At 44.1% G+C, this 13675-nt stretch overlaps 1 protein-coding gene across 5 annotated transcripts in view; it reads left to right on the top strand.

Annotated features, from left to right (window-relative positions):
• MFSD2B (MFSD2 lysolipid transporter B, sphingolipid) overlaps positions 1 to 13675 on the top strand; it is a 52137-nt gene that overhangs the window by 16820 nt on the left and 21642 nt on the right. For all 5 annotated transcript variants that reach the window (XR_008313521.1, XM_053285126.1, XM_053285125.1 and 2 more), the window contains 3 exons: positions 2282 to 2405; positions 3905 to 3983; positions 9208 to 9371. Coding sequence is in view for 4 of the 5 variants with exons in the window: in XM_053285126.1 (XP_053141101.1) it covers positions 2282 to 2405; positions 3905 to 3983; positions 9208 to 9371 (367 nt within the window). In the remaining variant the exon portion in view is untranslated. The remainder of the gene's footprint in view (positions 1 to 2281; positions 2406 to 3904; positions 3984 to 9207; positions 9372 to 13675) is intronic.

Genomic DNA, 13675 nt, shown 5'->3' with positions numbered 1-13675 from the left:
TAACGTGCAGCACAACCTTGAGCATAATTCTAAAGTCTGACCTACCCACCCATTCTAAAGGAGCTGAACCTCCTCCTGAGGGAGATCATTCCACAACCTTGTGACCACAACTGAAAAGGCAGTTGCAATGATCTGTGCTCTGAAGCTGTAAAAACTGTTCCCTGGTCTAGGTACCATTTTCCCCACAGTCTTTGTGTGCTTTTACATTACATGTTTGTTTTCTTTTAAATCTATACTTTGTTGGGAGTGTTAAGATCAAATGTTGAGAAGCCAAATTGTGGTGGCTACTCTTGTCATTCTTCATACCCGGCCTCTAGCACTGCTTTTTATCCATTTCAGCAGGATGAAAAACTTACTGTGCAGAACCGATGTTCTCTCATATTCTGCCTTTTTCTGTCCTCAACTGCAAATAACCAGCTGACATATACATAATGTGAATGGCAAAATACTGTGCAAATAGCACTGCTCTGAGGGGATTAATCTAGGTCTATTCATCCAGGTTTTTGTTAATTATGTCTGTGGTCATCCATTACACTGCGGAAAGATTGTTTTACAAGAACATGGGGAAAATCTGCTATAGCTAGAGGTCATGCTATGGGGAATTAATTGCCTCTGCTTATCACTCAGAAAAAACAAAGCTAGAATATACTAGATTCATTCTCTCTCTCTCTCTCTCTCTCTCTCACACACACACACACACACACACACTCTCTCTCTCTCTCTCTCTCACACACACACACACACACACACACACGTGTGACTGAGCTGTTGTGTTTGTTTTTTAAACTGATCTTTGTTTCCCTGAAGTCCTTGCTGTCAAACAAAAAGAAGCAGAATCAGTTCCAGTATTGGGCAACTAATGGCAGCTTCCATCCTGGGGTAAATCAGTTGACAGCGACCCTGACCTGAATTATCCAGGCCATGGCAGGGTCAAAGGGTTAAATCATCCTCTTTCACCCTGGATTCAGATTGGGGGGTGGGGCTTCAACTGGTTCAAACAACCTATTTAGATTTTGGTAATGGTGATAGTGGCCTTCACGTCTTGTATGGCTGTTCTTATTACATATTAACACATTTTGCAATAATGAGCTTGCATCGCTCCCCCACTTTTTTGCATGAGGTTAATGGAAATGTTCTTATTGGCTTTAAAGGGGGCTTAGAGAAATTCATGGAGGACAGGTCTTTCAGTGGCTACTAGTCTGGTGGCTGGGCCACTTCCAGCCTCAGAGGCACGATGCCTCTCAATACCAGTTGCAGGGGAGCAACAGCAGGAGAGAACACATGCACATCCCTCTTGCCTGTGGGCTTCCCAGAGGCATCTGGTGGGCCACTGTATGAAACAGGATGCTGGACTTTGGCCTGATCCAGCAAGGCTATTCTTATGAAATGCAATTGGCTAGATAAGATGTTAGGAATTTACAGGAACAGAATAAAACCCAAAACATTGCAGGAGAGTACAGCACCAGAGAACAGAAGCACACTAACAACCCAGTCCTTAATCTATGTCTTGAGTTCTCGGTCCCATTGTGTACCCACCTTTCTTGAAGAGCTTCCATGCACTCACTGCAAATCCTTTTTGACAGAGATCCTTCAGAAGAAAATGAGTTCATGTGTTCAGATATATGGCCTCTTCCCCAATATTTGAGCAGGGACCCTCAAAGATCTTCTTACCTGACCCCTTCCCACAGAGGGAAAAACTTGTAGTCCCTTGACTCTTCCGTAAGCATTGTGAATAACTTCTCTTTGCCTTTACACTACTAAATATCTTATCTTTATTTTTGAAATAATGTGATTCTGTGTTAACCTCCCATTTTAAATATGTTTTCACCAGCGAGGCTTAAACTGGTTTCTGTATTTCCTGTGTCTGTATATCTGCTATCACGATTTGACTAGGATGTAGAATCAATTTAAGAACAGCTCTGTTATGCTATATTCTGCCCTTCATCCACACCTATGCACACACACAAAAACAGACTCCAAGGCATTTTTAGTGTTGGAAAAAGTCCTAAAAATGCCATAGATCAAAAGTTCTCAGACTGGTGTGTCGTGGGGGGCAGATTAAAAGAGAGAAGTTTATATCCATCGTTATTCTAGAAGGAGCAAAGGTTCTGAAAAGATTCTTTAAAGTATTCTAATGATAACTTTAGAACTCATACTGTGTCTGGTTTCTTTTTATTTTTCTCTCACTCCAGTTGACTAAACCACCACCACCCGCCCATGTTTAACTTTCAAAAGGCTTCATGCATGTGTTTTGATGTGTGATATCTTGTTTCCCCCCCAGGATGCTGGGTTGCACACCTTTCACCATTGTAGCCTACTTCTTTCTATGGTATTTGCCTCCCTTTGTAACTCCAAAAGTCGTATGGCATCTGGCTTTCTATTCCATTTTCCAAGCACTGAGTACAGTAAGTGGACCGATGCTCACAACAGATGTAATAAAAGGCTCTTGTTTGGCCACTGAATGGACATTCTTGCTTTTCGGGGGCAGCGTCTGGCACAAGGGAATAGAATGATGGGTTTGGTTGTGGATGTGGTAGATCCAGGGTTGGATCTCTGCTCAGCCATGCTGTTTAGTGAATGGCTTTGGATGAGCGCAATCTCTTGGCCTAATCTGCTGCATTGAGTTGTGAGGATGACTGAGATACGAATGGTAAAGCACTTGCTAGGGAGATGATAAACATATTTGGCATTTTTGACCAGCTGTTAAACAAGGAGCCAAAGAGAAAGCATTGTCCTTCTATGAAATAATATGCTCCTGAAAGCCATTCACTCAAACATATCCTTGATAAAGTGGTTTGATTTCTCCATGAAGTTTTAATTAACCAGATACTTTGCTGTCTATGCTTCTGTTCAAAAACATTTAATTGGAAATAAGTCCCTGGTCCCACGTGCTCCTGAGGTAGGGCTGCGGTCAAACCGGCCGCACCGCCAAGAGAGGTGGTGAGCAGCGAGATTAGTACAGCAGATGTGGTTACAGAATTCATTTCATTTGGTGGGATTCTGACATCCATTTTCTTCTGTTATACACTCCAGGGCATCACATTAGTGGGTGGCAATTACTTCTAAAGTAAAGTTGAACACTTATTCAGCAATATAGGATAGGAAATGAAGAACTTTGTCTCTCTGGTATAACTTAATAATTCAGTTAACCTGCTTAACCTGCCTATTTAATAAAAAGTCCTGTTCGTCTTCTAATGATTGTAAATCTGATATCACATTTCCAAGGCTTTGGCGTAGTTGTGTAGAGATACAAAATAGTACTCCTGGCCTTCTATATCCTCTTGGATCAGTATGACAAAATTATTTGTCAAAAGGTTAAAAACAGATAGCTGGAAGCTGTAGCTATTAAAAGCTTTATACAATTCTCAGGTCATTTAATAATGGGCTTTTAGAAGTTTGCTTCTTTGTTCATCTGCAATATTTACTCAGTTCCTTGGCTATGATCTGTATGGAGATAGGTCAAGAAACAGCAATGACTTCCATTAAAGTGATTTCCCACCCCCTTCATATTTGCACTCCGCCCTTATAAAGTGCTATTAATGACTCTGCTTAGAGGCATATTTGTATTGAATATATATTTGTGTGTGTGCACTCTTTCTTTCTCTTCTGTATAATGAGAGACCCTCCTGAATGCTGCTGCTTCTGTCCCTATTCAAGCTTTGGAGCCTTGGTACTTTCAAAAGCTGATATCATTGCCAGACTGTTTAGTTTTAATCTCTCTCTCTTTCCCTCCACTTCTGACAGTCCATAGGACTCTGTGCACACATATCTTTTGTCGTTTGGGCTAGCTTATTTAGAAGCTTTTTGTTTCAACACTGGGTCTTGACTCATGGTGGAATCAGTAGACTGATAAACTAACTATAATACATTTCCTGAATAGTGTAATTTTTTTGGTTTATTATAGCTATTCCAGGTACCATATTCTGCTCTCGCCATATTTCTCAGCCCAGACCAGAAGGAAAGAGATTCAGCAATAGCATACAGTGAGTCTTAAAAGGAACTGTTTCACTTAGTCTTTTTCACTCTGAACATAAAAATGTATTTCAATTTCTTCATGTTAACAAGGGGAAGTCTGTCAAATGTTGGACTCTAGGCTGAGCAGGTTTTGTAAACATCTCTGGTTTAGAGACAACTTAATTTACAAAAAGGAGAATAAGTGGCTAACTAGATCTACATCTTTCAAAATTAAACTCACAAAAGCAGATGAGTTCTCAAATGTGAAATTGCTGATCTTCTAGCAAAAATATGTAACTTGTTGCTACCATCAGTCTCTATACCAGAGGACTGGAAAGTAGCTAATGTAAATCCGATTTTCAAAAAGGGATCTAGGTGGGATCTAAGCAACTACAGGTCAGTCAGGTTAACTTCTGTGCCGGGTAAATTGATGGAAAGCATACTTGAGGACAAAATTGTTTAACATATAGAAGAACAGGCCTTGTTGAAGGAGAACCAGCATGGCTTCTGCAAAGGAAAGTCTTGCCTCACTAACTTTTTGGAGTTCTTTGAGAATGTCAACATGTGGATAAAGGTGATCTGGTTGACATAGTATTCTTGGACTTTCAAAAAGCTTTTGACAGAGTTCCCCACCAAAGGCTCCTCACTAAACTTAGCAGTCATGGCATAAGGGGACATTTTCATGTGTGGATTGGTAACCTGGTTGAAGGACAGGAAACAGAGAGTAGGAATAAATGGACAGTACTGGAACCAGTGTTCTTTAACTTGTTCATAAATGATCTAGAAATTGGGGTAAGCAGCAGCCAGATTTGCAGATGACACAAAACTATCTAGGGTAGTGAAATCCACAACAGATTGTGAGGAGCTCCAAAAGGAACTATCCAAACTGGATGAGTGGGCAACAAAAAGGCAAATGCGGTTCAATGTAAACAAGTGTAAAGTGATGCATATTGGGGCAAAAATACCCCAACTTCACATATACACTTATGGGATCTGAGCTGTCAGTGACTGACCAAGAGAGAGATCTTGGGGTTGTAGTGGACAGCTCATTGAAAGTGTCGACTTGCTGTGTGAAAAAGGCAAATTCCATGCTAGGGATCATTAGGAAGCAGATTGAAAATAAGAATGCTACTATTATTGCATTATATGCCTCCATCCATTTCTGGAGGTAAATGACCTTAAAACAGTGGTACATATACTGGTAACCTCTAGGCCTGACTACTGTAATGCACTCTACATGGGGCTGCCTTTATACATAGTCTGGAAAAATACAATTGGTAAAGAACGTGGCAGTCAGATTGGTCTCTGGAGCAACCCGAAGGGACTATATAACACTAATTTTGAAAGAATTGCACTAGCTGCCGATATGTTTCTGAATGAAATACAAAGTACTGGTTATCACCTATAACGGCTTGGGTCCAGGGTACTTAAGAGAGTGCCTTCTTTGTCATGAACCTTGTTGCGTATTAAGATCATCTGGAGAGGTCCAGTTACATTGGCTGCCATCTTGTTTGATGGTGATTTGGGACTGGCCCTTTTCTGTAGCTGCCCCGAGACTCTGGAATACACTTCCTGATGAAATAAGAGCATCTCCTTCTCTGCTTGCTTTTAGGAAGACCCTCAAGACGTTCCTCTTTCCCAGGCTTTTAACTGAAATTTAAATTTTAATGTTTTTATTCACTGAGATTGTTTTTATCTGTTTTATGAATTTTAACTGTTTTATATTGTTTTTACATTTGTTATGTTTTAACGTTGTACCTCGCCTAGAAATGTCTATATCAGGAGGTATAGAAATATGATAAATAAAGACACAAAATAAAATAAACTAGCTGGGCCAGGTGCAGAGCATCTGCGCCTCTGGCCAACCCACCCACCTGACACTACCTTTTTCTCCCCTCTGCTTCAGCTTTCTGGTCAGCTGGCTGCTTCAAGCCCCCGATGCCGCTTTCTGGCTTCTTCTTCCCCCGCCAACTGCCCCCCACTTTCCAGCCGGCCGACTTCTTTCCCCCGCCCACTCCCCCCTTTGGCTTTCTGGTTGGCTGCCCGGCCACCCCTGTCTTCTCCGCCTGCCAGTGCCGACATCATTTTTCCAGCTGGCCATTAGCCAGCAGCCACCATTAACTCCTGGGCCTGCAGGCTGGCTGCCACCATTTTCTTCCCCCACTGTCCCTGTTGCTATCCGGCAGCTCTCTGAACTTTCATGAGAGCTGCCACACATGGGATTAGCAATGGGTACCTTTAAGAGAATTAAATATATAGATAATGCCCTTATACAAATCTATGGTGAGGCCACATCTGGAGTACTGTGTACAGTTCTGGACACTATCTTAAGAAGGATGTTGTAGAACTCGAAAAGTCTCTTCCCAAACTGGCGGTTTGGGCGGCAAGGACGCAAAGCGCCAGTTTGGGAAGAGACTTTAAAGGGAGTGGAGCTCTGCATGCGAGCACCTCTCTCCTTCTGTTAATCGAGCAGCGGATCAAGCGGAGGACGTGTTCCGGGAGCAAGGAGGTATCGGCAGCTGGGTGGGCGGGCGGTTGGTCGGCGGCGGAAGCTGCGGGGGCAAGTGGCTGGGCCGATTTGGCCCTTAATGGGGGGGGGTCAGCTGGGAGGGAGGGTCGGCGGCGTCGGCTGCGGGTGCCTTTTAAAAAATATTTAAGTGGCCTCCACTCCGCCCCCGGCCTCCGTCTCTTTTGGCCGAGGCAGCGGCTCCGCCGCTGCCTCGCCCAGTTTACCCCGGCGCCGGTTTTCCGGCTTCTTCGGGGCGGCCGCTTCTGGCCGCCCAAGATGGCTGGCGGGTACCGGCGAGCGTGTCTCCCTTGCCCTGTTCTGCGCCTGCGCTTCGCGCAGGCGCAGAACAGGGCAGGGAGGCACGGACACACGCTTGGTGTCCGTCCACGGACGGACACCAAGCGTTTTATTAGAGAGGATAATCAGCACCTTGTATTTTGCCCCGAAATGTATCGGCAGCCAGTGTGGTTCTTTCAACACAGGGGTAACATGGTCTCTCTTAGATGACCCAGAGACCAACTTGGCTGCCGCATTCTGGACCAACTGCAATTTCTGGACTACGTACAAAGGCAGCCCCACATAGAGCACATTATAGTAATCCAGCCTAGGGGTTACCAGCAGATATACCACCGTTTTGAGGTCATTCGTCTCAAGAAATGGACGCAGCTGGCGTATAAGCCCAAGCTGATAAAAAGCACCTCTGGGCACTGCCTCAACCCGGGACACCAGGGATAGGTTCAGATCCAGAAGCACCCCCAGACAGAGTACCTGTTCCTTCCGGGGGAGCATCACCCCATTCAGAACCGGCAGATCGAAATCACCTCCCGAGTTCCGCCCCCACCAGTGTTCCCTCTAATTTTTTGTGTAAGTTTTGTTCTGAGTGGCAGTATTAAGGCAGTGTGTGCACATGTGCATTATTATGTACCACTATAGATACAACACACACACACCCAAAAATAGAAGAAAAGAAGTGTAATTTTTGTATTTATCTGTCTTCTGTTTTAAAAGCAGTTATATTTGCCATTTTAGGAATTTATGTGCCGCACAAAGCACGGTGTGCAAAATTTATTTATTGAATTTATTATTTATTGTTCAATTTTTATACCGCCTTTCATAAAACATCCCAAGGCAGTTTACAAAAGTTAAAATACAATAAAAATCCATAAAAATCACATTAAAAACCTTAAAGCCAGTCAATCAGTAAAAACCATGAAACACCAAAAAACAACGATAAAAAGACAAACAGAAGCAGGAAAGCTGAAAGAACTGGGCAAACTAAATTGTAATCATGTCTGCACTTTACCATTTTAGTGTAATTTAACTATATCGCTTCTGAAGTGTCTCAGTATCATAGCCACATTTAAAACGGCAAATGAGGCAAATTTTTAAAAGCCAAGCACAAATATCCAGATATTCTTTTTTTGAGAGATCTAAAGAAATATTATGTTATACCCTGCCGCTAAAAATAATGTATGACCTTAACCAGATGGTGGTCCATCCATAACAATGGGGAAATCACAGGAGTCCCCACCCACGGAACACCACACTGTTCAGAGTGAAAGACCAGTTCAAGCGTGTGACCAGCAATATTCGCCAGTCCCGAGACCACTTGGGATAGGCCCATAGTTGTCCCAGTCTATCCCTGGCCCCCAAACTTACGTACACACATTCAGTATGGTCAGACACTTCGACAGGGATCCTGGCAAGGGAGATATTGGTTTAGGGCGGTATACAAATACGTTGAATGAATAAATGAATCAATCAATAAGTAAATATTCTTAGAGACCACAGCCACTCCACCTCCCCACCCACATCCCCTCCCCTGCTCCTCAACAGAGTATTGACTTCATAATGTTGCACTGATGAAATATTATGTGTGCATATGTCCTATTATAATTATAATAATAATTATTATATTTATATCCCACTCTTCCTCTAAGGAGCCCAGAGCGGTGTACTACATACTTAAGTTTCTCTTTCACAACAACCCTATGAAGTAGGCTAGGCTGAGAGAGAAGTGACTGGCCCACAGTCACCCAGCTAATATCATGGCTGAATGGGGATTTGAACTCGGGTCTCCCCAGTCCTAGTCCAGCAGTCTAACCACTACACCACGCTGGCTCCTAGTTAGCTGGCTCTTTAGACCGTCATTCAAAAATAAATTCTAGATCCTCCTGAACTACTCAAGCAAACATATAGATGCAATAGTATTTTGAAATAGGAAGGTTCATGCACTTGTGTTCTCACTCCACCCCTTGTGTGTTCCTCTTTCCTTCCTGGCTTCTGGTTTCCAGCAAATCACAGTTTTGCTGAAATACAGTCATTACATATGTATAGGCAAACCATGGTTGGTTTACACTGGCCCTCTAGACCAGGATTGGAAACCACAGTTTGAACACTAAACCATGGTTTGGCATTCACATGTGAACAAATGCCATGTATTCTAGTATAAACTACACTAAGAATTAAATGAACCCAGGAAGTCTACTCATGCCTACCAGGCTTCGTTCTACAACAAACCAGGGTTTTTTAAGGTATCCTAGTACTTTTGTCTAGAAAAGCAATAAATTTTTACGTAAAAATTGTAATGTACCATTGAATTATGGTAATTTTCACTCTTATTTTCATACTGAATGGAATGCAATGTAGGCTGCAAATGAATAGGTACAATTAAAAGCTATTTCTGTGCTTTAGTAGTTATTTATAATTCAGATTCATTTAACAGATTTGCTTTCCTACCATAGGAATGACTCTTGAAATTCTTGGAACACTGATTGGAGCTACTTTGCAGGGGCAAATAGTTGCCAGTGCTCATAGCTCTGATCACTGCAACTACAATCACACTGAAATTATACATCCTCCTAACCTGCAACAAAACAGTTCCAGCCTCCAAGCTTTGTCTCATGCTGTAAGTTGAAAAACATTTAAAAGATCTTCGTGGTGTCTGATCTCATCTTGCCACAGAAATATTATGAAACTAGCTTAACCCGTGCAGAGCATCTCCCCTCCCTCCTCTCTCTCTTTCTCTCCTCTTTCCTGACTTAACAGATCTTGTTTCCTCATCTAACTCACACAACGGCAGCCTCCTTCTCCTGAAGGGGCTCTTTCCTCCCTCATGACCCCTTTCTTCGCAGACCTCTGCCCATTATCTATTCCTCTCCTCTACAAGCAAGAACATTTTCCAACCAGTAACAGTTGCATTCCAACTGACCTTAACTGTTACAGGCTCCTCCTCCCTATCTGCATATGGAATCCCCACTGCCCAATCACCACGGTGCCAGAGGCTCTTCTTACCTGTCTACATATGGAATCCCCACTGCCCAATCACCATGGTTCTTCTGCTCTCACAGGCTCCTCCTCCCTATCTGCATATGGAATCTCCACTGCCCAATCAGGTGCTTCTGTTCACAAACTCGCAAGAGCTGCCACGCACTGGAGCATTAAGCATTTATATATATATAGCGCATTAAGCATTAAATTAAAATAGCATTAAGAACAATCACTACAACCTCTGGCCCAGAGGTGCTCTTAGGACTGGGACACGGGGGTTTAACTGCCTGTGACAGTTAAGGTCAGTTGGAATGCAACTGTTACTGGTTGGAAGATGTTCTTGATTGTAGAGGAGAGGAATCAATATAAATAAAAGGATAGTGGACAGGGGTCTGCGAAGAGAGGGGTCATGAGGGAAGAAAGAGCCCCTTAAGGAGAAGGAGGCTGCCGTTGTGTGAATTAGATGAGGAAGCAAGATCTGTTAAGTCAGGAAAGAGGAGAGAAAGAGAGAGAGGAGGGAGGGGAGATGCTCTGCACGGGCGGCGGACCAGGACAAACCCCCGTGTCCCAGTCCTAAGAGCGCCTCTGGGCCAGAGGTTGTAGTGATTGTTCTTAATGCTATTATCCTCAAGGGAAGATATAGATATAGATATCTTCATATTTTTTATATATACAATCACTACAACCTCTGGCCCAGAGGCGCTCTTAGGACTGGGACACAGGGGTTTGTCCTGGTCTGCCGCCGCCTGGGAGTGGGAGGCTGAATGCTCCCCTCCGTAGTGCTGGCGGCAGCGGCTATCTGCGCAGGCTGCCACCACCATAATGTGTGAATTGTGGACAGGGGCCTTGGTGGGGATGGGGCCACTCTGCGGCCACCGTGGAACTCACGAGCGGCCACTGGGCTCGACCTCTCGGCCCAACAGCCCTTGAGAACTGCAAGGAACTTCCTCGCAGTTCTCGCAAGGACCTTTCGGTGCCGGTTTGCAGCAGGTATAACTAAAAAAAAACACCCCAAAACATTTAACTTTTAATTTTAACGCAGGGTAGGGGTGGGGGACCCTCCGGTTCCTAAGCCCTTCAGGTCTGGTCACCAAAATTACCTAGGAGTGCCCCTGTTTGGTCATATATAAATTTTAAAGCAAGTCTCAGTGAGCTTAGTAGGACTTGCTCATGCTAAGTACATTTAGTATTTCAACCTTTGTCTTCTAACTCTAACAGTTAACACTAGTCTCCCCAGCAAGATTGGCAACTAGTGTTGCCAAGTAAAGTGTGTGTGTGTGTGTGTGTGTGTGTGTGTGTGTATTAAAGAGAACACTTATGTGTCAATATAAGTATTTTGGTAGCGGTATCCTTTACACATGGCAGAGGATCAACATTTTTTAATAAATTGGAGCGGGGAGGGCAAATTTGCATACTTGCAGTAGGGTTCACCTGCATCCTCTGCTCTTCTGAATATTTATCCATGAATATTGGCTGTAATTGTGCCATTGAGTTGCTGTCAATTCCTGGCGACTACATAACCATGTGTTTTTCTTTGGTAGAATACAGGAGGAGTTTATCATTACCATATTCCATGCAGTATGAGATTATGCATCTTTTTTTAATCGCTGCTGCCTGATATAGGTGTTTCTCATAGTCTGGGAAAGATACCAGCGGGGATTCGAACCAGCAATTTCTTGCTCCCTAGGCAAGTTACTTCCCCGCTGTGCCATTAGGTGGCTTATCATTCTATAGGGCCTGTTAAAATTTTAAATGAATGTCATTGTTAAAAGAGCTATCTAAATTCTAGCTTGCATTCTTCTTAGCCACTACTTCACAACAGCTCTGAAGTAGCGCTCTCTTGTTCTGCCTGTAATATTATGCAAGTAATTCTGATATTCTTATAACCATAGCACAGCTATTTCTGATTAATTTCCCCAGTTCCCTGAAGTTTAACATTTCCTTCTAACATGGTTTTGGTAATTAAAACTAATAGTTGGCATACACTAATTCGTAACTTCAGATTTTCACCCCTTATTTAGGGCAATGATTCCTAGACTTGCCAAAGTTCTCCAACATCTGTATTCTAACCAGTGACGGAGGGAGGCTGATGGCGGCCCGTATTTGGCTGCTGCCATGGCCCCCTGGCCCTGCCCCCATGTCTGTCATCAGACTCGGGGCTGGCTAGCCATGTTGCACAGTCCCATTTGGGTGGGAGATCAGCCCGTGCTGTGTTGGGCAGCACAGGCTGGAGCGACTCTCCCTGCCTTTAAAATGCAGAGAGAGTCACTCCGGCCGTGCTGCTAACACAGCGCCAGCTGATTTCAGTCCCAAACTGGGCTGCATGGCCCCATCTGGGAGCAAAATAATGCCCCAAATGTGTTAAGGGTGTGTGTCTGTGGCCGTGAGGTGCAGCCCGTGGGGGCGGTGGCCCAGGTTATTTGAACCTGTTTGCTCAATGATGGCTCCGCCCCTTATTCTAACTTTTATGAGCCATTACCTGACTGAGGAGTTCCTTGCCTGGCTCAAAAGTTCAGTAGTAAACTACCGTGAGAGAGGCCTATCCACAACACCGTGAAGCTAATACAGGGCTATAGTGCTCAAGACCATGTCCGTGGCACTTCTTAGCATAACCCAAAAGAGAAGCTTGCACAACAGAGCTTACAATTTAAAGTTTTATGAAGGAAGGAATTCTATGTGAGATTTCAGTATATAAGCATGTATAATAAAGTGTGCTTGAGCCATTTCTGGTTGGCGGGGGAGTTGTATGGAGGATGGAATGCTGAGTAAAGGTGAGGTAAGATGTTTGTGGGGGTGGGGGGCTGAAATGTTAGGATGAAAAAGACCTATGTTGCCTTTTGGGATGGTGTGAGAGAAGGGTGGGTAGGATTGTAGATTCTACAGATTGTAGAATATGTAGCTATTATAGGTATTTTAACAGGCTGTGAGACCTTCTGGGACATATTGCTGAAAGACAAAGAACTCTTCTGGAGGCAGGCAGGAGAGATCAGTAAAAAGACACAGACACACACTGCTGCTCAGGAAGCCTCTGGAAGGAGTGCTGGTCTTGTGGTAGCAAGCCTGACTTGTCCCTTTAGCTAAGCAGGGTCTACCCTGGTTGCATATGAATAGGAGACTCAGGGGCGTAGCTATAATTGAGTGAAAGGGTTCAGAGAACACGGGCCCCCAGCTCCTGAGGGCCTTCCAGATCCACCCCTCCCTATTTTCCTCATTATCTCCCACACTCTGGAAGGCCGCCAGAGAGAGGGATGAGCACGGGCCCCCTCTCCTCTAGCTACGCCCCTGAGGAGACTACATGTGTGAGCACTGTAAGATATTCCCCTCAGGGGATGGAGCCGTTCTGGGAAGAGCATCTGAGGTTCCAAGTTCCCTCCCTGGCAGCATCTCCAAGATAGGACTGAGAGAGATTCCTGCCTGCAACCTTGGAGAAGCCACTACCAGTCTTGGAGAAGCCACTGCCAGTCTGTATTGTGTAGACAATACTGAGCTAGATGGACCAATGGTCTGACTCAGTATATGGCAGCTTCCTCTGTTCCTATGGCTGCATTGTGCTGCCCCTCCCTGGAAGGACACAGCTTTGCTGTATCCTTGGATTAATGCTCTGGGTGTCAGCCATAGTCAGTGAGGAAGGAAATATTCATATACACAAGCAATTTTGATATACAACTGTTGTATAAAGAAACCCAATAAATCAATGGTCTGCTTTGAGCCTCATGCACTCAGGGATTGCCCTGAAGGAAAGTCCTATATTCAGTAAAACCAGTGGGCCCATGACTGGTTTTAGTTGCCTGCTTGAGTTGCACTGTGTTTTAGGCAACTTCTGCAATTCACCCTGAGTGCAGGTCTAAATCTCTTTTATTAACTGTTTATTGCTTGTCTTCTTTTTTGTTGTTGTTAAGTGATGTGATAAGCAGTTTTTTCATGATGTGCTTCTCTCTGCTC

Source organism: Hemicordylus capensis, chromosome 1, assembly GCF_027244095.1.
Source record: "Hemicordylus capensis ecotype Gifberg chromosome 1, rHemCap1.1.pri, whole genome shotgun sequence".
Lineage (NCBI taxonomy): Eukaryota > Metazoa > Chordata > Lepidosauria > Squamata > Cordylidae > Hemicordylus > Hemicordylus capensis.
This window is presented reverse-complemented; position numbering and strand designations above follow the sequence as displayed.